General features: G+C 33.1%; 2 protein-coding genes across 9 annotated transcripts in view; one reads left to right on the top strand and one right to left on the bottom strand.

Annotated features, from left to right (window-relative positions):
• The window catches only part of LOC117101103 (KICSTOR complex protein SZT2-like), a 70,220-nt gene extending 55,533 nt beyond the window's left edge, over positions 1–14,687 (top strand). For 5 of the 6 annotated variants that reach the window (XM_033240981.1, XM_033240982.1, XM_033240984.1 and 2 more), the window contains 15 exons: positions 1,344–1,523; positions 2,379–2,553; positions 3,290–3,477; positions 3,637–3,799; positions 4,872–5,032; positions 5,301–5,471; positions 7,015–7,279; positions 7,400–7,470; positions 7,607–7,860; positions 8,190–8,292; positions 9,737–9,811; positions 10,520–10,736; positions 10,844–11,454; positions 12,719–12,991; positions 13,252–14,687. In XM_033240981.1, the coding sequence (XP_033096872.1) occupies positions 1,344–1,523; positions 2,379–2,553; positions 3,290–3,477; positions 3,637–3,799; positions 4,872–5,032; positions 5,301–5,471; positions 7,015–7,279; positions 7,400–7,470; positions 7,607–7,860; positions 8,190–8,292; positions 9,737–9,811; positions 10,520–10,736; positions 10,844–11,454; positions 12,719–12,991; positions 13,252–13,398 (3,054 nt within the window). In that variant the 3' untranslated portion in view covers positions 13,399–14,687. The remainder of the gene's footprint in view (positions 1–1,343; positions 1,524–2,378; positions 2,554–3,289; positions 3,478–3,636; positions 3,800–4,871; positions 5,033–5,300; positions 5,472–7,014; positions 7,280–7,399; positions 7,471–7,606; positions 7,861–8,189; positions 8,293–9,736; positions 9,812–10,519; positions 10,737–10,843; positions 11,455–12,718; positions 12,992–13,251) is intronic. The other variant, XM_033240980.1, reaches the window with a different exon arrangement.
• Positions 14,688–18,695: 4,008 nt separating this feature from the next.
• LOC117101102 (inner centromere protein A-like) overlaps positions 18,696–23,959 on the bottom strand; it is a 72,933-nt gene continuing 67,669 nt past the window's right edge. For 2 of the 3 annotated variants that reach the window (XM_033240976.1, XM_033240978.1), the window contains one exon: positions 18,696–19,163. In XM_033240976.1, the coding sequence (XP_033096867.1) occupies positions 19,083–19,163 (81 nt within the window). In that variant the 3' untranslated portion in view covers positions 18,696–19,082. Of the gene's footprint in view, positions 19,164–20,577; positions 20,604–23,959 lie in introns of all 3 variants that reach the window. The other variant, XM_033240977.1, reaches the window with a different exon arrangement.

The following is a 23,959-nucleotide window of genomic DNA, read 5'->3' as shown; positions in this document are numbered from 1 at the left end:
GGTTCCTTCTGCGTTAGTCTGTTTCGGTTGTGTTTTTAGCTTGGTTCGCTTAGGTGACCCTCTAGAATAGATTTTATTTTCTTTTAGGCGAATAGAGACCATATATTATGTGCTTTATAAGTCTCCAACCATTACCATTACCATATATAATGTCATGAGAAAGATGCAGTGGCGTATTCAGGGGCTAGGACACAGGTGGGCAAAGTGCGACCTGACAGTGATTTTTTTGCAGCCTGCAAAAATGAAATAAAAACCCTATTTATGCGGCCTGCCAAACATCTTTTACTACAAAACACCTTGTTTGACACAGCTTATCTGTTAAAACTGAGAATAAAGTTGTTTAAAAGTAGTGGTTTTTGGAAGCACACTGTAAACATCAAAGTTTTGTTGCGGCCTTCGGTGTTAAATCAAAATATCACTTTGGCCCTCCGATTTTTATGCCCCCTTGGCTAGGAACCCCCTATCAATGGCAGCAATCAAAACCTGACTGTAGCCCTTTTGACCCCACAATTACAAACATTCCTAAACCTCCCCCTATTGATCATAGGTTCCCAAGAGTAGATCCATTGGTGGAGGAGGAAAACAGGGAATAGGGTACCTTCCGCCCCCCCCCCCCCAAAATAAAAAAGAAAAATAAATAAAAAAAGAGAAGAACAGAAAGGGGGTAGAGGGGAACAAAGTACTCCAAAACAAGCTAATTTTGTATTTAACTTCCATGTACCAGTCAGTGGCGGTTCCACAAATTTGAAATAAAGGAGGCACAGGAGGGACTTTCACAGCTGGAGGGTCTAGACCCACCTCAGTATATTGTAAGATTTTGGCACCTCTAGATGGCTGGAATTGGCACTCCCAGACTTTTTTGAATAATTTTGAGGGCCCTGGGCCAGCTTGTCCTCCCTTTTAGACTGCCACTGCCAGTGTCTATTTAAAGCAGTTCATGTACAATATCTCATGTACAATGATGCTCTTTATATGAGGCGCCAAGTGTAAATTTGAAAGATTTGATATGATCAGGAAAACAACTACTTTTTAACAGCAGTAGCAATTTGTTTTATTTATGAATAGCATGCACTTTTTTGTTTGCATAAAGTATAAGATATTTTATTTCATTTTGTAATATGCCAAGAAAATGAACTCATCCTTTCAAGATGTGGTACGGATTGGTTTCAATTATAAGGGAAGATATGATGCATTTTTATTATAATTAGGAGTATTATTGGGCACTAAAAATTGAATGTGGTTTTTCTTTTTGTGTGAAGTAATGTACAGGCTATTAAATAGCTTCATTTAAGTTCCACATTAACATATATACTTTTTGATCTATTTCCGCTGTAAATAAAAAGCGTTCACAGTCTGTGTCCACTGAAGGTAGTGCTCCATCTGATACACCACCAAAATCTAAGAAAGGCAATGCACAGCGATGTACTACTGCTGGTGAATCACCTAGGTCGTCACCCAGACCATCTCCTAAACCATCTCCAAGACCATCACCAAGCCCATCACCATCAATCAGTCCCTCTAAGGTAACGTCATGCCTTCCTATGGAGCTTATTATCAGTTTATGTTTATGTCTGTTCATATCTTCTGAATAGCTGTACGACACTTCTTTTTGCCTGCTGCTAATAAATTCAATTATTAATTTTCTTTCAGTTTAACAGTTGATAAGACCCCAGGTCTTTTTTTTTGCTATTAATCAAGCTTTGGATCCTGTTTTAATACTAGATACTATTTCTGCAACAGGCCGAACTTCACATTATATCCACAGTAGCCATTAATATTTAAATTATTCTTCTCAATCAAGCGATTAGTCAGGTTGTTCACACACAATAAGTACCTACAATGTTGATATCATATATTGAGAATACAAATGTTTTAATGGTCAGATTGCTTTTCTATTACATTTGCAATATACAGTACTATTATTTGTATTATAATTGTAATGGGATTCTCTGTTTTGTTTTTTTTAAATTAATAATTTACAGAGAAAATTTTTTGGTCAACTTTGTCACCAGCTGACCTATTATTTATTCGATTTCACCCATGTCTTATTAACACTTTGTCACTACAGTGCATAGTCAGGATCCTACCAATATAGCCAGACCTTCTGATAGTTGTGGTAAAAGTTGTTATAAATTTTACTAGCGCATAGCTAATGGCTTCTGGACAATTGCTGCATGTATTTTACCTCCTCGCTGGGATATAAACATCATACTTTAAACTTCGGTGGGTCCTCTATATTCATGTATCCTTTCACCTTTTGGAGACTGCGTAGCCACCAAGCGCCTTAGAGCATAGAGCCAGACCATATTCAATCTGAGCAAGGCAGTGGTCAACATTATAGTAGCAGTATGATGGAATTGCATTTTTTTTAATTGTAGCAATTCAAAGATGAATCAGGTCATGTTCCAATATGGAGGCAACAAGAGATAGAGAGCCGTCAATATCAAGCCCTCTGCAATCTTTATCACGAAGTAGAAGAAGGCATCACTGGCTGTCTGCACCCAGTCTTCAAAGAAACTGCCATTGATTGGCTGGAATTTGAGCACAGTCTAGGTAGAACATGCTTTCTTATTTGAGAACATTTTTAATAATTTGGCAATTCAAAATATTTGCTACAGGTTGAATTTAATGTAAAAAATGTAATATCTGCTGATTTGGAATTATGATATGCCCATTACTTTGAAAGAACTGTCCGTATTTCCAACAAGAGTAGGGAATTATTTTCCATATACCTGTATGTGGCAAAGACAAGCCAGTCACTCGTCGCAAATCCTGTTTCAGAGATAATGGCCAAACTTGCTGGAATGTCAACATTTTGAAATCTATTTTATTACACTAAACTAAACTTTATTTACCTATATGTCAAGTTATGCTGTTTTTTCCCCATTTTCAATGTTAAGACAACAATTTTGAACGATTTGGTGTTGGTTTCTGCCTGAGAAATGTGCGAAATCATAAACTTTAAAGGTTGATTTCTCAAATATTGTTCTTTAAACAGCTGTTTGTTTATGTAGCTTCATACAAAATCTCGGATTTAAATGATTCTTTTACCTTTTTATAGCTCTGATTTTACAGTTTAACCCAGTATTAATAAGTAAAAATCAGTTTTTGTGACGACTGACTGGTTTGGCTTGCCTTTCCACATATAGACCAATCAAAATCATTAAAGGTATATAATTGTAAGATTCCAAATTTAATCCAGGAATAAGTAATGATTATACTTGACATTGAAGATATGAACTTATTTGCAATAAATTAATACCTGACCATTGATTTTGATATTACACAGGTGTTCCTGCTGTGCATAGGCAGAAATTGAATTTGTCGTCAAGGTTTGCTGTGCAAACTGTGTTGCACGAGTTCCTCCAATTCCTTTACACTAACAATGGAGACAGTGTCTATAAACTTTATAAAAAAAAGGGTGAAGAATTCAATCTGCTGAATACTGAAAAGGTCAATGGCTCTTCTAAAACCAAGGTTGGTAAAGAAATTTCTCAGCTATGTTGTGTAGCGTGCTGTAGCAATATTGTAGTAATTTTTTGAAAAAGATTTTATTTTATGAAAATGAGGCTCTAGTTGCCGGAACATTTTTATTGATATTATTGTATTTGTCCACATTGAATCTTGATTTTTAAGGATGGGAAGCCCTTGGAAAGTGGTATGGAATGTGAGGAAAACCAGTTGCCATGCCATGTAGATGACTACATGCTGATTGGTCGAAATATAAAGCAATGGCGTAGTAGTATGCTATACAATACTGAGGAAGCTCTGAGTATGCCAAGTCTCATAAACTCTAGAAGTAAGTTATGGTAATGTGTCAGTTACTTGTATGGTATTCTTGTTGCCACTCCTGCTAATCAGTTTTTATTTTATGCAAGTAAAATTTTTAACTTTGCATTTTATGTTATCGGTACAGTTTGATTGGAAGTTATTAAAGGGGAGGGGGGCTCCTGGTTTAAAATTTGTATTAAAATATATATGGAACAATCAGTTTGCACCTTGCTGTTGATTTTCACAGGTGTTTGGAGTGAACGGGGAAAATAAACATAGTACAATGCGAGAGAAATAACTTTGCTGTCGTTTCTAAATAGACTTTGTTTCTGAATTGGTATGGTGTGTAAATGTTAAAGATGTATTTTCCCTTGCTAAATACCAAAAAATTCATAAAAATATTTTTTGAAATTAACTTGCCCATTTTAAAGTAACATAAAAGTTATCAACTTGAACATAGAAATTAGTGTGTTTAAAAAATGTCTACCCATCAGTTTACAGCGAAAAATGATAGAAACACTTCCAGTTTTATTATTTTTATTATAATTTTTTGGTTTAAAAATCAGGGTACACATTTTTTAAATTCAATAATTTGTATGCACAAGTTAATAATTTGTATGCTATTGCAATATGAACAAGTTTATTTCAAAATTATTTTTTTATGATTTTTTGATGTTAGCAAGGGGCAATACATCTTTAAAAAGGCTGGAGAGAAAGGCTGTACATGCCTTTCTCTCCTGTATATGTTTGAGCAAAGTGGAATTCCAGCTTACAAATTAAGATGGTTAAGGTTTGAATGCACAGCCATTATCAGCAGCACCATCACACACAAAGGCCCCAGCCTTGACCTATCTGGCTATTTGGCATAGCAGAATATTCAGCTAAGCTAGAGGAGAGCAGAATGTGTAGCAGTTGTGATGGATGAGGCTGTGCCCTAGGAGGCCCTGCTTATAGTTAGTATACTATTGTACCTTAAACAGGAAACATTATCGTGTTGTTTTGATTGTAAATATTATTTGAATTTTGAACATGCAACACTTTAAATAAAAAGACTATAATGAGGTTGCTATGTAGTTAAATCCTTGAATTATTTTGTATAGCTCACAAGAGTGTTCAGAAGTTTGATCCATTGATTACAAGTTCGTTCAAACCAAAAGAGCTTTGTCTCAACATCCCTAAAGATAGCAGTTACCAGAAACAGATAGAGGCATACTCCATACCAAGACAGCGACTATTACTGATGCAAGTCAAAGATACAGAGGTAGGAGGCTTGATTTGCTGGAGGGGTGAAGATGTGATGGCAGGTTGCTAGGCAGGATAATTTGAATAAAGTGTGTAAACATGGGTAAAAGTGATGAGAAATAGACGTGATGATGATTGGTTAGGGTGAGAGAGGTGTGTGAGTTAAGAGAGGCAGATATGTAGGTGGCTTTCAACCAGGATTTTTGGCTATGATAATGAATGACAAAAATATTTATATTTTTTGTTGATACTCTAATAACCATTGATGCATTTTCTTACATCCAAAGTTGACTCTGTATACCTATAACTGGTCAGTAGAAAATGTGAATCAATTAGAGAAGACTCTCTTTCGTCTTATTCGCTGGCATAACTCACGCTCCAGTCTTCTTAACAGTATCATCTATCAAAAAATGGGGCTCTTTCATTTAAAAAAAATGGTACAGCCTTCAAACGGACAGGTGAGTTGTAAAACCTTGGCATTACCGTATATACTGTATTCTTGCTGAAACAGACAACAAACTGGATACAGTATTTGCCAATTTGCATATCGTTAAAGAGATGCTGTTTCATATTTATTACATAACATTTTTAATCATGCTTATGCTAGAATATTGTTTTTAGACTTTTCATCTGCTTTTAACACAATGCAACCTCATTAGAATATTTTAGATATTCTTAAATGCATTATCACCAATTTAATTTTCCTTGTATACAACTGATTTTACTGTATAGTAGATGCTGATTAATTGACAAGATGTGCTGATGACACTTTGTAGTAGAGCTTGTTAAAAATAATAATATCAGAGTTTTTAATACCATGATAATGTTAATTATTTTTTAACTTGGTGCTCAAACAACAATTGAAAACCATTTAAAAGAAGTAATCATTGATTTCAGAAAAGCAGAACATCACACACGGAAGTGACAATAATTAGTGAATTAAGTGGTAGAGGTTGTTAAGAATCACAAATACTTAATCATATCAATAGTAAATTAGACCAGAAGGAGAATACAAAACAGATCACTAGCTAATGCTATCAGAGGCTTTACTTTAAGGATGAAGAAAGTTCATAGTGCTATTTTACGAATGAGTTATTTTATGTGTTTTTAACTTTTTGTGCAATAGCCTAGTTTAATAATGTATAGTTAAGTCAACTCAACAGGAAAAAATAAATAGAATCAGAAAAAATGCAAAGAGAGTAGTTGGAATGAATATTAAACAGGTTGATTTTGTAGTTAGCATGGCAATTAACAATAAATTTAAACTAATCTTATAAGACAAAAATTATCCCCTTATTCAATATATTAAAATTAGCAGAACAGGTTGCATAATGTAGCACATCCACAATGGAACACAGAAAGAATTATAAAATCCTCCTTCCATCAATTTATTGAAATGTGGAAGAGGTAAATTTTATTGATATTATTTTAAAAATGACCAAATGCTGCTTTTAATATTTTAACTGCTTTTAATGTTTAATTTTTTAAACTCCTTATATTTTAACATGCTTGTAACTAAATTTTAAGATTTTATCAAATAGTTGTAATCAGTGCAGTTGCTGTATCTCGGTATTTATTAACATATTCTAGACAATTTAATGCAATGTTATGCATATATTATAAACCAAAGCATATTTATATCACCAATAAATAACTCTTGAATATTGGATATAATAGTTTTGTTTAATTTTACTCTAATAAGATAGTATTATACTCCGAGTATCGAAATGCACATCATCGTGTCAGGATTGAATCCTGACACGATGATGTGCATTTTGATGCTTGGAGTATGTATTATACTATCTTATCTGAGATTAATCAGTGGACCTTTCAGTTTTACTCTAATATGTTTGCCCCTTAAACTACTAAAATCTGTTACTACTGTACTGTATATAATTTCTCCCTCTGAATTAAAAGAAACTTCTAACTGTTTTCACTGATTTTAATCAACAGATTTAGCAAAGATTATATATCACAATTTTGGCCTGATTTATTTTGTAGAGAAATTTATTCCCACATTCAACCCCAGCAGAGATTGATGAACTAGTGCGAAACAGTACACCCCCAAGACGAGACCCCGATACACGCCAATACAACCTTCATGGGGTAAACCGTGCTAGCCTTCCTGGTTTACCCTCCTTAAATGAGGTGTTCCGTAATGCTAGGGTTAGGAAAGCGATGCAGTATTGTACATATGGCACAAAGAAAGACCCTTTGGTACAACATGGCTCACAACTACAAGATGTCTACCATATTGCTAAAAAAGGTAAATTGAAACAGTGTGAGAAGGTTTAAAATATTTATAATGAATTTTTTAGCTGAAAAAGTATAAAAAGTATGGAAAGTAGAGCTATAATAATAAGTATACTTCATTTTTATTCTACAGAAGCAGAGAAACAGTTTAAACTTCAACGTTTATATCTTGAGTGGCAAAAGCGCCTTCCCCAGCCGATTTCTGTAAGTTGTATTTTATGTTCAATTCTATTTCAAATGACAATACATTTTTAAATGTCATGTTAGAAAGTTTACAACTATTAAAGTTTAACATTAATCAATCATTATTTAATACATTAAAATAACAATTTTCCTGTAGAATGAAATGTTGGGGCTGTTAAAGAAGAACTCACGTCTTATCCACTACTGTTGTACTCCATTGCTGTTCAGCCCAGTTTGGAGACAATTAGTGATGAATAGTGAAAGCCAAGTAATGGCACAGACCCAGCCCAAGTCAGAGGAACCATGGCATATTGAGCTTAGATCATCATATGTTACTCAGTATATTACGTACTTACAGAGATGCCTAGGATTTTTCCAGATTCAAACCATTGATGCTTCTCCAAGGAAGAGGTAACAGTAGTTCTGACTATCAGAATTGCATCTTCACATTGCCACAGCGTCATTGCAATCCGAGATATGCCATCACCATTTAACCTAGTTATCATTATCGTTTTAATTCTTGTTATTGTCATATGGAAAACATCACCACTATCATCTGTCTTCAAAATATTATCCTCCAAAATTTAGATAGGCAATCATAAAATATAAAAAATTTACATTAATATTATCAGTTTTCAGAAACTTCTTCCCAGACCATTGAAATAGTGAAGTAATGCCTAGCTTTTGAAATCTTTTTATTTATTTATTTATTTAAACAATTAATTGATTTCAATCTACAGTGGGCAGAGGTTTGCCAGCAGACGTTCAAGTAATTTTTATTCAGTGGCCTTCCTGAGGAAAGTGGTGCCTGGAGGCATTATTTTACTACAACTTGCTTTTGAGGTACTGGTGAACATTTTGTAATTCTGTAATACACTTTAACTTGGATGATCCAATAAAATTTGTTAATATCATTTTATGCCAATTCTTCTTTCAAATGATGTCTGTTCACTGCCTTTATAAATGGTAACATTGAGTGATACAGTGTTTCTGTTAATACTGCCGACAAACACATATTATAAAAATCTAAAATTATAAGTAAAAAATGTAATTGCTCGTTTTAAAATAACCCAGAAAATTATCGCTTTCAATAAGTTACTGACTTTAAAAACTTTTGTTTTCAATAATTTGCAGACCTTCTACTAGTAAAATCCTTAAATTTGCTGTCAGTAATTCAGTGACAGTTTATACAAAGATTATCACGAATAAAATTTCCTGCACGATTAAAGATCATAGTGGTACTTTAATGGATTGGTGTACAGGAGTTTGTGCTACAAACAGGTCAATCCATTCTTAGAAGAAGCATTTTGATGAAGAAAAGAGATCCAGAGTGTCTTTGAATTGTACCGAAAGTTATATAAATAATGATAATAACTCAGTATTATATTTTACGTGTTTGTATTAATTTTGAGCACTAATCATCAGAGGTCAAACGCCAAGCCTATCATGTTTCATAATTCAACATCTAATCTACTTTGATTGTGTTAGTTCGTGATGTGATCGACGAATATATTATTTACTGATTTAGATATGATTATACTACTAAAATAATGAAATTGATTACCACAGAAACTGGTTTTTTTTTTACACTTAAATTGAAAGCTAATATTTTATTTAAATTCTAAAAGTACAGTTCTCAATTTTTCAATAAAAAAAAAAGCAGAGGTTGTATCTTCAGTGCTCTATGTAATTTTAAAATTGTTAATTGCACACTGTGTATTGGATTGTGAAAGAATGTTTTTATAAATTAGTAGCTTTCAATGATCACTACTAAAGCAGGCAAGTAACTAGGATTTTTTTTTTGGGGGGGGGTTCAAATTTGGAAAAAGTGGAGCTCTTTGAAGATGTTAACGACCAACCAATTGCGCTGACCACATAAATAAGAGTTCCATCTTGAAACTTGTATTAAAAGTTGCTACTGTCTATAAAGATTATTTGAACAGGATTGTTTAAGCAATCTTCTTTCGAGATTTTTTTTTTTTTTGCCATCCAAGCGGAGCCAGCTAGCAAACGGCTGGGTTCGTCCGAACCCCCCCTGGTTACGGGCCTGTAAAGTTGCATTGCACAGTAAGTCTGTTACTTTCCCAGCATGTGCTCCTGTTTATACATCTGGTGGAATCAAGCATAGATAAAGTGTCTGGCCTAAGAACACAAGTGAATTCAAGGTGAGGGTTTCAAACCCCCAAACTTAAGGTTTGAAATCCAATTTACAACCATAGCATGTTCTCTGCTAATGGCATAAATCAAACATATAAGATTACGAATAAATCTATTTGCTTTTTCATAGGATGCATACTTTTGTGTGATGCTTTATGCCTTTGAAAGTTCACGATTACCAGCTGGCCAAGAAGTCAACTCACAGGTTCGTCTATGTTGTGTATCTTTCTCGAACTAAAATACAATATATTCCAATGCCGGCACTGCTTGCAAAACTCAATTAAATGCTGTGAGTTTTATATATCATTTTAATTTTTAATTTTTTATATTAATATGTTTGTTTGATAATCTTGGTTTCTATCCTGGTTTTAAACAAGGTAAATAAAATATTAAATTTAGACTATGTTGCTAAACCAAAACAGGGCTCTAAAGTCCCCTGGATTGCCCTGGAGTACCCAGGAATTTTGGTTCATCTCCCAGTCTGATGGAAATTTCACATTTTCTCAATTATGGCTTATGCATTAAATATGGCAGATATAAGACTCATTGAACACTCTAGCCAGCAGTATGGTATTAACAGTGACCTAAACCTGCCCAAGCCCATTTGTTTTTATATTGAACAAGGCAATAAATTTATATACACATGTCCTTGTTCATGCGTTTTAGCTAGTACATGCGTCGCAAACCTATGCCTGTCCTGCACGACAAAATGTCCAGGAATTTGACTTTCACAACATGGGACCCCTGCCAAAAGTATTGATTTGCTCACAATTATTGCACTGAAAAGCAGTGTACATGTCATCAAATAGATGCAGCATACAAGCCAGCACCAAAAAATAGAAAGTGTATTCAATAATTACTGTATAATGATTATAGCATCGATTGTTTTATGATTTTGTTGGTTTTTTTTCAGTTGTCTATGTTGTTTACGGATGAAGTAAATAAATTAAAGGACACAATCCACCTACACTCATTTACATATGACTTCCATTTAAGGAAGATTCAGTCATGCATATCACCTGCAAGTAGGATTATCTTCAAGTCAGATTATCATGTCACCAGCTTCTTAGACGACTTCATAAAATATTTTGAAGTTCTTCCAAACTTTTCTCGCAATGAGATATTCAAAGGTAAATCTTTTTTATCTTACAAAGTAAAGCAATATGAAAATTGTGGTAAACAATACTTTTTTGTCTGTATTAATTCTCTCACAACCTTTATATTATTGTGGCAACAGGAACCGAGGAGTTTAAAAGTGAAAGCACAGCAGCTAGTCTGTATCATTACATTGTAGACCAATGCAACTCTCACCATATGTCAAGACTACGTATGCTAAAGGTTGGCTCAAAAGAAGGCAATGATGAACATGAATTTGCCATATTTAGTTTCTACCAGAGAAAATTGCCAAGATCGTCAATGGACATGACATCAGATGAATATGATGTAAGCCTCATTGTGGATCGTGAGCGAGAAGAACAGATAAAAACCGGTGTTTCAAAGACACTTAGGTTAAAGTATTACGTGATTGTGACCAACAACAAAGAGCTGTTCCCCAAACTGTCAGTAAGCAGTTCACTAGGAAGGCTCCACTTCAGGGATAAACTGCCAAAGGAGACATCACAGAGCTATCACCAAGTCCGTAAGGAGGCTAGTGTAGCCAAAGATAAGATCATGAAAATGGTAAAACAGGGGGCTTATAATTCACGTCGTGACTTTCTCTGGAAATTGTTGCCTTCTGGCGAGAAGATGGAAGAAGAGACTACTGTCAGAAAAAAGAGGAGAGAGACTGTGGAAGATGAAAGCAGAAAAGGACGAAGGAGAGATACAGTCGAGGAGGATGCAAAGATGGTGAGTAATTTATTCATATTTTCCTTTTTGTCAGAGTTCTAGGGTACTTCTGCTACGGATAATTATGGACGTATGGAAAAATAATACACGTTTGGCTTGATGTGTTCCAGGAAATCGCGGACTGACAAAATACTGTCAAATCCCAAAAAAGTGTGACACATATGGCTACTTCATCCTGTCAGGGTTTTGACATCCTACAACTGTTAGTAGGCTATATTTCTGTAACTTTACAAATCATTAGGTGCTACGAAAATGTTCTTGCTGAATCGTATTTTACCTAGTTGATAACTTTGCTACTATAAGCAGTTTCAATAGGTATGTGATTTTTTTTCAAATTGCGACATGAAAATATTAAATAGAGAAAAAGAAATACACAATGATAAAAAACAATATTTGAAAGAAATGTAAATGTAATGTATATTGGAACACTAGTATTTAATTCATTTCGTAGATTAAATCTTACTAGACATAAGATAGTATAATATAGAAAAGTTTGTCTTGCTAATTATTTTTGAAGGTGGTACAATTGCAATTTAATGAGTTGGCATTTTTGAATGGACACATTTTATAATAGAAATGAACCACCCTAGTTGAACACTTGAAAGTCATTAGAGGTAATTGTTATCTTACATTGAGTTCACTTTTAATGAAAGCAAAATCCTAACATTAATCAGACGCAGCAGCTATAATAAAAAAGAAGGATGTGTTGGAAAAGTATTTGGTATGACCGATGACTCCAATACTCTTTGATACGTATCATGCACTATTGCAGTTTGAATTGGTAAAATAAAATCTTATAGGTTGATTGTTAAATATTTACTCTTGTTTTTTTTTGTTTTTTTGACATTACATGTTTCTTAAAATATTAAGTTACCATTGTCTCTTTTATTTCTCTACTTTTAACGTCCCCTTTAGCATGATTGATGTTCGTTTTCTTTTTCTGTGCTTGTTTTTCAATCTTGTAATCATGTTTCTCATTGTATTCTAAATATTTTTCTTGACGAATTAGATAGTATGATATGTAGTTTCACCTTTTTTGCAGCTTTGTGAACTAGTGGTTGCATGGATCTCTGTCTGCTTCAATACTAAATAAAGGATTTAAATTTTTTTTTGTGCAATTTCAAATATAATGGAAATTGTGGCTGGACACGCAAGACTCACAGCAGCCGCAGTGCAGTGGCAGTACCAACATGTAACAGACACATTTTTTTGCCAAACTTGAAGTTAAAGTGAGAATATCAATTTATCATGTGAATCTTTTCAGCAGGAAAAAACACTGAGTTATGCAGAACTCAAAGAGTTACTGGGAATGGTGCACCACAACCCACTAATTGGCATTGACTCTCAACTTAGTAAAATACTGGACATGCCTGTCAGCTGGTTTGAAGTGCTCATGAAAGCTCTACAATGCAAGTTTGCCAAATCATGTAGTTTATTTGCCAGTGATGATCGCAACCAGTTGCATCTAGTGATTCTGAATCCAAACAATCTTGACATGCTTGTCCACATCAGCATTGATAAAGTGGCAAAAAAGTCTGTAAGTCTGAGAAAAATTGACAATTTTGCCCTGTATTGCACTATGAAATCAATTGAGATTAATTAAATAAACAACAAATTTCTAATATTTATATTATTTATATTTGAGTTTTGTAGTACCGTGAAAAAAAAAATACATGTTTTAAATTTTTTTTAAATAAATAAGGGAGTATATACTATATCCAACCAATCACTTCTAGAAATTAATTTTTGTGGTTCTTTTAACAAATTGTGTCAATTTTATATGTTAATGTTTTACAGGAATTAAGTTCTGTGGTTCGAGAGCCTACACATGAGCAGATGCCATACAAACAACCTCAACAGGAGCAAGTGTCTGTGTATAGCACACAGCACATTGAAAATATCGTCAGCTTCATCTGCTACCACTTATGGTCCTGTATTCTCTAGAGTGTTATATGAACACAATTTAGCGATAAAGTAGATAATAGTGGCAATGAACTTACTAGACATAAGATAGTATAATACATACTCCAAGAATAGAAATGCACGCCATCGTGCATTTCAATACTTGAAGTATGTATTATACATTGGCATATTGTACAATATTGCCACAGATCTACGAGAGTAGATAAAAATGTGTTCATGTATTGGGAGATTTTATCATGAGCAAAGGTGCTGAAATTTATTCATTTTACAAGAAAAAGTGCACTTTGTGCTTTATATCTAAACATATTTTCATCTCAAAAACTTTTTGTGACTGCAAAAGAAAACACACGATTGTGCATGTCGACTCGGTGGTTCATTACAAAATGAACCTCACTGCACTTGACGGTCGTTGGCGGACGCGAATCTATGGAGAAAACAATGCAGATCATTTTTAATGACAATCTGTTCAGACTGCCACCGACCGCCGTACAACACAGTGAGTGCCTGGCTGAACGTTCATTTAAGTCCGGTTGATTTAAATCCGGTTCTCATCTCCCTGACCACAATCAAAATTTTAAAACTCAGCAACATCCCCCAACTTAGGCTCACCTTGGTTGCACACAATTTAGAGTGGTTTAAAAATGGACCCAGGCAGGAAAAGGTTGAACCCCTGGGTTTTAAATGTACTTCTTGATAAGCAGGTAAAGTTTTTTTGATATTCCTGTTTTCATTTTCTTTTCTGTGTGTGGTTATCCCAATTAATTTACCTTTACCACTAAAAATGTATAAAACATACAGGAAACTATTGCTTGATTTAATTTTCATTTAAAACAGTATCCAATTCAATATTCAAAAAAAATAAATAAATAAATTTAAAAAAAAAAGAAACGGATTGCACATGATGATTCGGTGCTTCCATTACAACATGAATCTTGGAATTTCTATTAAGGGCTTTGTTGTATCTTTTTCTGATGGATGTGTGAATTTTATTTACTAACTTTTAAAATTGGTCATGTGGCAGTAGGTACTTTATTAAAGTATGAATACTGTATTTTTGTTTGTACTGTATAATAAACAAAACATTTATATTAGAATATTGCAAAGTTCCATATGCTTCTGCAATGGTACAGTACATCATTGTGTGCTATTTTTAAAAAGCACTGAATCTATCCTTGTCATCTTAGTATGTAAAATATAGACCTCTGGCTATCATTTTAAAATGTTGTTTGAATTATTTTGATAAAGATATATCTTTTAGTACTATAGATATTGAATACATATGAAATAAAAAGTTGGTTGAATATACATAACATATCACAGTATCTTTTATTCAAATAGGTTTTTCACATAAAACAGTATATTGCAGAACCAAATCTGAATTACAAAACTGAGTTGGTAAATACAAGTAATCACATCAAAACAGCAGCGATAAAAATGTGCAGCAAAATATGATGACAATATTAGTAATAAGAATAGTAATAATAATAACATTAATAATAATTCAAGAAAAGAAATCAAAAGAAGAAAATAATAATAATAATAATAAATTGGAGAATTTGTATAGCGCCTGTTAAAAAAATAATTTTTTGTCACTGGTGCTTAAAGATAAAAGAGTTATTGATTAAAGAGATAGGTTTTAAGGAGGGTCTTGAATGCATTAGTATCAGAAGAGGATCTAAAATTAGGTGGAAGAGAGTTCCATAATTTCGGAGCGGCAAAAGAGAAAGACCGTTCGCCAATACGACCATGCAGCAAGGGTGTCACAATGCCATCTCAGTCAAAGCAAGATTATAATGCATGCATATCTGTTAAGTTATTCTTGTTATTTGTTGATCATCATCATTATCATCACCATCATTATCATAATCATCACTTCACAAAAAAAATAGCGATCATCGATTGAATACAATGTATGTTTGTTCGACACTCCTCTCATGGAAATTCAGTTGTCCTCTACGAAAGCAATTTGTCGGATGTGCTATTCACAAATTGAGGGTAAAAGTACAAAGAGGTACTTTGGTCAGTGGCGAATCTAGGAAATTTTGTATGAACATGAGGGGGTGTGAGGAAGCAAAGTGGGGGTGGGAGAAAAAGGTAGCTGGCAAAATAGGTTATTTCCTTTTTTGTTGTTAATTTTAGTGTTGCTTTTATTTTCACTTTGTATTATTTCGGCAAACTTGATTTTAGCAAAGTGTACTCAGCAATCTGTTTTTTTTTTTTTATATATAGAACCATAATTTATACAGCGCCTTTCACAATCTGCAGATTTTACAAGCGATTATGCATGGTGCTGGCATCATTATTTCCCTGGTCACTGGATACTGAATTGGCAGATCCGCACATTGTGCAACTTTCTCTGCTTCCTGGGATCCCTGGTCATTGCTGCTTGAATGCGCATAACCCATACATTCAATGCCATACCATCCTACCAGGTACCCATTTACACGCTTGGGTGGAGAGAGGCAAACATAAGTAAAGTGCCTTTCCCAAGGACACAAGCAATGCAACGAGCTTCGGTTTCAAACTCCCGATCTCACAATCACACACTGCGCCACACGCTCCTACAGCTAAACAGGGTTTCGGCTATCTGGCCAATCCCAATTTATAGGCATATGTGAAGAGTAAAAGATGTTTTCCGGTGTCGTGGGTCCCTGTTATCCAGCAAGATGTCGAGAGGCAGTGTTAACAGTGTGAACTCTCCCTGACAGGGGCCTTGCAAAAAGCATTTTTCACAATTTGGTTTAGTGGGAACTGACGGTTATATGGCATGGTGAGTGGCAAAATGCCGCATTTGTCTTTTAATAAAAGTTATTGTACATGGCTCACTGGTTACGTTTTAGTTTTATTGAAAAAATATTTATCAAATGATTGTTACTTTCAGTTTGTTAATATTTTTTATCTTATTTTTGCTTGCGGCCGCCTATTAAAAACCAGTTCAAGTAGTAATTTAGTAAATTGTTATTAGGGAGTCTCATTCACTCTTTGAATCCACCTGGCTGTGCGCTTTTTACCAAACATGCATGGCCCTGATTGGGATATTTCTTTTTGGTTTGTTGGTTTGAATCAGTTTCTTCCTGGGCTGATTTAACATTTAAAAAAGATTATTTTAAAGTATTTAAAAAAATGCAATTTTAAATGTTTTGGTAGTTTAAAAAGGATTTAAAATCTTGAAAGAGAATTCATATTTGGGGTATGTCGTGGCAAAATGGTTAAGTTGTTGCACAGGCCAGTATTAAATAAATGAGCCATAAAATATGCAAGCTTAAAAAATTGGCTAAGGATCCAAATCAGTTATTTAATGTTATTTTGATAGTTAATTCTATATTAAACAAATAAATAACTTTGGAAGGCAATTACTCAAAATCATGTTTATCTATACTTTCATTTTACCAATAACTTAGGCTTGAAATGTCCAATTTAAAAATGACCCCTCATTTTAAAGATCACATACTTGGGTATCTGAAAATATCAATAATTTCAATTTTTGCTACAACTTAGCCATTTTGCCACACCATGCCTCATTTGGGAGGTTTGTAATTGGAAGTACAAGTACACAAGACATCATGCAAAGAATTTCATTTTTTTTACTGAAAAAAATGCATTTAATGTTCTCCTGATGTTAATGCAAACAGTATTTAAGTATCAATTATGATTTATACATAGAATACACATATTTTAACCTTGCATTAAACATGCTTAATCAGGTAACTTGGGATGCAATCTTTTTCTGACATGAACTGAACTGATTATTTAATAATAATTTACATATAGCTCATATTGCTCAGTGCTTATCTGCACTTTACATTGATTAAATTTATAATTGCTTGAAGCTGACCTCAATTTTTAAAAAATTATGAATATTTTAATGTAGGCATGTACTGATGATTGTTTTTTTCGTGCTGGTGATGTATTATTTATATTGATGATGATATTAACTTTTGGTGTGTCTCTGAAAAGTGGAAAAAAAACATGCACATATTATATACTTCATTCATTCATTCATAATGGTGTATCTATCATTGCAGTAAAATTGAATTTTGGTAATTTTTACAATTATGATTAAAATCTAGAGAATGTAATTTTTACTACATTGAATCTACTCTATATTAATTATGCTTAATTAGGAATAAACTAAACCAAAACAAAATGCAATGGGACATGTGTCAGCGTGGAAGTTGTGTGGTCCCAGATATGGAAAAGCAAGATGATAAACAACTTGTTAAACGATATAATAATAAGCAACTAGTAGAGCTCCACATAGTGCACTAAGTAAATTACTTTACAAAGGTTAGATTTAATGCTTGAAAAAATTTCCTGAGTGTCTGCAAGGCCCGAAGGAAATTTTTGAATGCATTAAATCTAACCTAAGTATAATAATTTTTCGCTAGTGTGCTCTACTAATTGCTTTATAAGTCAATCGCCGTCTTTTATTGTTAGTTTTTACAACCGTGTTGTACCAGAAGAGATAAACATTTTCCAAAGCATTCGAGAGAGAATACAGTCACTGTCACTAACTTTTTGGTTGGTGCAGACAGGTAAAAATCTTGAGATGATCTCATAACTAGGCTAGGCCTAGGCTAGTAATAGGACGAGGCCTTGGCGACCTGCTGTCTGGCCGTAGGCCTACATCTAAAAATATTCCTATTGAATGTTCATTTGTTTATTTTATTAGGGTTCATTGATTCAAGGAAAAGCTTAATTGTTCATTCTTAATATTGAATTTAAAGTAACTTTCTTGGGGTTCTAATTAAGCTTGTTTTACGAAAGAAATTTTCAAATACAATGAAAAAATGAGGATTTTTTTTTGCACACGAACCTAAAAAAAATCAAGCCAAGCGTCCACTAATAAAAAAATTAGTGGACGCTGGGGAATAGGCGGATAACATTGGGAGTTACAGTGATGACGTCACGATTGACTTATAATAATAATTGGTTTCATAAATATAGTAGTGTAGAAGTGGTGTTGACTATTCTTATAATGAATAGCACAATTATTATTATTATTATTATTATTATTAAAACTTTATTTTTACACGGAAAGCTTGTTTCACCCAGTGGGTGTTATTCTAGTTGCAAAATAACAGTATAAAATAAAACTAACACATAATCACAAAAAAAAAGATAAAATTATATACAAATACGAGATACAAAAAATGAAGCAAAGACCAAAAATTTTACAAAAGTGTTTTAAATATTTTAACACTTGAAGCATTTCTAACATGTTCATCCAGTGTGTTCCAGAGAATAGCACCACAGTAAGATAAACTTTTCTTTTTGTATTCCGTGTGAGGACGATCAACTTTTAAGACATCATTTAATCTGGTTAAATAATTTTGTTCCTTAAATGTAAAGCGTTAAATGCAATGCATCATGACTTCTATGCAAATGGCCTATAAAGACTTGGCATGGCCCCAAAGTTGAAAAAAAACCCAGATTTAATATTAGATACATTTTAATATAATGCTGCATAAAATATGCTGCTTCTTACATTTCATTTATTTTATTGGCACAAACGGCCCAGGGGCTGCATTTTAAGTTAACTATCCACATTATAACTTCAAATAGTAAAATAGTAAAAGTATTACAGCATTACACCTCTCAACAACACTAGCATTTTCATTTAGGTAGTCTAATTATTACTTAATATTACTATATAATTCGTATCAATTAAACACAATACCAGCAATTAAGTTGGAGATGGATGCCTACTGCTTTTGAAGACGTTGCTCCCACTGCATAGCTAGCGTACTCTTCCTCCTTACAGGACTACCAGATTCATTTCTTGTCTGAAAGATCAGAAAATCTATCGCATTACTCTTTATTAAAATCATATGAACAAATAATAAAAATCTGTATTATAAAACTTTGGATAAAGTTTAACATGGGTGGATCCAGGGGGGTTCCAAAATGTTGAATTGTTTAAAATCAACACCACTATGGGAGCATGGTTCCCTCATAATGTGTGTGTGGTTGATAAACTAATATTTTCAGTGGTCTTAAATAAAAGTTAACTTTAATGGCAAAGCCTGTTTAGTCCACTCTAAATTTTTGTTACTATATCATATTATGAGAAGTAAAAAAAAGATAAAATAGTAAAGATAAAATTTCACCGAACTACTGTACACGCCATAAAAATAAATTTAAAAAGTGAATAATACAACAGCAAACCTTGTATGAAAGCAGATGTGCAATCTGACTCATAATTGGTGGAATATAAAATGCAGCGGATGAACTAAGCTAAGAAGATTTGGGCATTTACTTCAGGGGAATATATAGGGGCAGAGATCCTACTTTGGTTAGGGGTGAAGGCCCTGTAACTAAATGCAAATTTTGAGAGTCTGTATTGAGCACTGTAAATCACTCATTTTCAATAGTCAACCTCAGTACTATCCATTATCCCAAACATCTGCATCAAATACTTTATTTTTCGCAAAATAGCAAATAAATTAATTAGTAGACTACAACTCCTGACTCAAGGAACATTAAAATTCATGAACACCTCAACCATTCTTGCTGTTCCCCACCAAGGTCTGATACAAAAATAATTTTATGTCAATATTGAACAAAAGACCATCCCAGTAAAATAAACTTTTCAGTTTAATGTTGCCTGTCAACAACAGATATGTCATAATTGTTTGTGCCCTTTGACACTGTTGTCAGATTTTTTATCTAAATTGGTTTCCCAGTATTTTGCATGAGAAGTATGCATACAAATCAAGTAATAAAAGGAAATATTTGTATCTGCTCAAGTCTGACTGGTATGAGATGCCTTTAAGTTCAATCAAGAATAGTTCTTTGCCTGAGATTCCATATTTAAACTCTTCTCGATATTTATTACTATAGAAACAGACCTGCACCTTCATTGCAATACAGTGCATAGTTACAAAACATTCTTGTTTTAAAAAAACTAGTGTCACAGCATACAATGAAAAGGTCAAGAATGTTCCTCATACATTGTATAACATACAGTAGTAATAAAAATGAAATGCAATACTGTTATGGTTGAAAGAGAAAGAGAAATATAAATTCAATTACATTGAAATATTACTGTACATAACACCCCATCACCATAATTAATGTGTGTAAATTAGTACTACTATAAAATATACCATACATTACATAATATAATGAATTAGTGACCACCACCTACAATTACTGTATGTAAACTGACTAAAAATAATATATTATACATAATCTTACCAATGGTTCAGTTATATTCAGTTTCACTAAGAAATCAAATAAAAGTGTTCAATTATTAAAGTGAGCTTATTCGAATTTAAAAAAAAAAAAAATAGATGACATAGACAATAATAATAATCATATAATGATTAAAAAAACATTTAATTTGGCTAATCCTTCCATTGAAGCTAAATATTCCAAACTCTCAATTATACCCTTTGAGATTTCCAAAATAAATAATGATAAAATGTATGAATTTTAATAAATAATATAATGTCATTAAATAATAATAATGCCATGAATAATTAACTAGGTTTTCCCTTATACTATACTTATACTACCATAAGTGAAGTGAATTTAATGTTCGCAATTTTGTAAAATGACTGTTGAAAAAATCTAGTAATTATAAATAATGTAATTATGTAATTAAATATATTCAATAATGCCATGAATAAAACTAGGTTTTCCCTCGATTAGTGTCTATATATGTACATAAGTGAAGTGAATTAAATGTCTGCAATTTTGTAAAATGACTGTTGATATGAAAATTAATGAACATAGAAAAATTGAAGCTACAAACTAACTAATGCAATAATCACAAGAATAAAGCCTTAACAGACTGGAAATGAAACATTCCCTCAAATTTTGAAATAAATAATTTTTTTTTAATTTGGGAACTCTAAAAATGATATAAAAACAACTAAAACATAAGGGAAGAATGAAATATGTTGCTAAATGTAACTGGCCAGTTGGAAACGATTCAATTTCTGTTGATGGAAACAATTCAATTTCTGTTGATTGAATCTGCATAGATTTTTTATACTTCCAACTCCTTATACTGTATGTACAGTGACTGTTAGCAAGACAAAGGATGTATGCAAAGGATATGGGAACAGTATTATTTATTGTTCTACTTTTATTCTATTATTATTTGTTCTACTACTATTCTATTATTAGTAGACTACTGTCTACTAACTTTAGTCAACTAAACTCCTAGGAGTTTGTATTTCATCCAATTTGTCTTGGCAAAAGCAAATCAATGAAATGAATTGAATAGGAAATTCGCACTTACAAATTCTTAAAGTGACCAGTCTAATCAATTAGATGTATCCAAAGACGACCGTTGGGAATTATCTTTCTAGATTCTAGCAATGAGTTTGTGAGGCCACTGGGATTCTTTTACGTTCGGAGGACTGGCCAAAATGACTACAGTATGTAAGTAGTAGCAAATTTTGAGAAGCACTGTACAACACTTTTTTATGTTTTTATCTCTGGTAGATTTTGTGTTTCCTGAACTGCACATGCAGTTAAACCCCATCATGGTTGGGACTGAGGCAAGAAATGGGGGAATGCAGCATAAAAGAAGATGAATTTCTTTATTATGCAGATTGCCAGTGAAGTTTATTTGTATTTGTATTTACCGTATATTCTCACAGATAAGATGAGGCATTTTTCCCTTACTTGAGAATACATGTAGTTCAGGTCATCTTCCAATGGGGATCCAGGGATTCACATTAGAGGGGCACAGTGAGGTGCTTTCACGGATTGAAGGGTCGACCCACCTCAGCCCCGTCGTGGTTGGGACTGAGGTAAGAAATTTTATGGAAGCTCTAGATGGCTGGAAATGGCACTGTTAAACTTCCATTTGAATACATATTTCTGGTGTTATATGCCTAAGCATATGTAAAATTACAAAAACAAATGGAAAAAATCTCAAAAAATTTAATAACAATATTTATTAGCTCATTTAGATAGATTTCTTTTCCATTTATTTTGTTATTTTTGATATAAAATGCAATATTGAAAATGAACACAAAGTGTGACAATTTTGTTGACTAGAAGTGGACCGGTTTGGCAATAGCAAAATCACTTTCTATGTGGCTCCAACCCCCATACAACAATGTACATAATTTATATAAAAAATTGTCATAAAATTTTTTTTTAAACATTTACGATTTAAATTAAATAAGTACTAACTTTCAACCAGAAACAGATCAAAAAGTGGCGGACCGTAGGGTAAAATGTAGGGTATGCTAAGGGTTGCTAGTGGGAACATTCTATAAAGCAAATAATAATAATAATACAAAGCGTATTCATTGGAATAAATGCTCCCTCCTGAGCCATATTTGGGATAAACTCCCCAGGCGTTTATTTTTTCCTTGAATACCAGTATGTGCCCCCTAATGATTGTAAACAAAACTAATGGAAGCAACGTCATTCTCAAAACAATCTATTAATGTTCAACTCAGTAGAATTAGGCATTTTAAAACCTGATTGGGATCAGTAAGTCTTTATGATCACACAACACATTTTGACGGTAATTATGTGTTATTCAAAACAAGGCGTTATTCAAATAAATATGGAATGTTTCTTTTTCACGTATCTACATGAGTTGTAGTTTTTCCTTAAAAGATGTCTTATTCCAGTACGTTAACAAGTTACAATTTAATTTATACAAGTTTCTTCTATACTGGCTGTCTGCATGCAGATTTATTTTAACTTTAATCACTGAAATTCTAAAATGTCAAAAAATACAAATTATCCAATCGGCAGTTGAAGCCCAATTAGGCTAGTAATGTTACAGTAGAGAAGCAGTGAGAAGAGGAGTTTGCACTTATCTCTTAGAAGCACTGCTTCCATACAGGTACCAGTTTTAAATTTGCTACTGTAATGCCACCCCACAGTTAGAAGAATAGCAAATTTAGCCATTGTAAAGATGGTCCCAATTCTATTGACTCACTTCTATTGCAAACCAACCATGCGGAAAGTCTAAGCAGCTGCGTAAACAACGCAATAGGCCCGCTATCCTAGATACCAAAAGGCCTAAAGATTAAAAAATTAATGATATTATTAAACTTGAACATTCCAATGAAATGTAGAAATCAAGTCAAAAAATTAAGGTTGGTTTAGAAGACTTTGGATAAGAAAGTTCACAATAAAATATATTCTTTTGCATTTTGTTGGGTTTGCCTTGACTGTCTGCCACTGGTGGGGAAAGAAAAACATACATTATACCAATTTATTTCCAACCATTATACTGTACAATAAACAAATATGACTTGCCCTTATTTTAAGCATGGTCCTGACATATCAAGCATGGTGCAGATCTAATTTTTTTAACGGCAAGCATGGTGCCAATTTTTCAATTTTTTTGGTTAAATGTAGCAGCTGATGCGAGTACTGTTTAAAATAAGCATAACAGGTCATGATAAAGGTAAAGGTTGTTGTCAAATAAATTGCAGATTAACAACAGAAGGGAATATTAGATGGTTCATAACTGTGAAATGTATTTTCGAATTCTTCATTGGTCTGTTTTTGGCAGCCTATATAATGAGATACAACAGATGTGTTTCTCATTTCAATGTAAGGATGACAGCATTAAAGTTGAGTTCATGACTATATA

This window comes from Anneissia japonica, unplaced genomic scaffold (genome assembly GCF_011630105.1).
Source record: "Anneissia japonica isolate Jap-2015-1 unplaced genomic scaffold, ASM1163010v1 scaffold4054_len1135799_cov195, whole genome shotgun sequence".
In the NCBI taxonomy this organism is placed as follows: Eukaryota; Metazoa; Echinodermata; class Crinoidea; order Comatulida; family Comatulidae; genus Anneissia; species Anneissia japonica.
The sequence above is the reverse complement of the archived record's forward strand: the minus strand, read 5'-3'. Positions and strand labels throughout refer to the sequence as shown.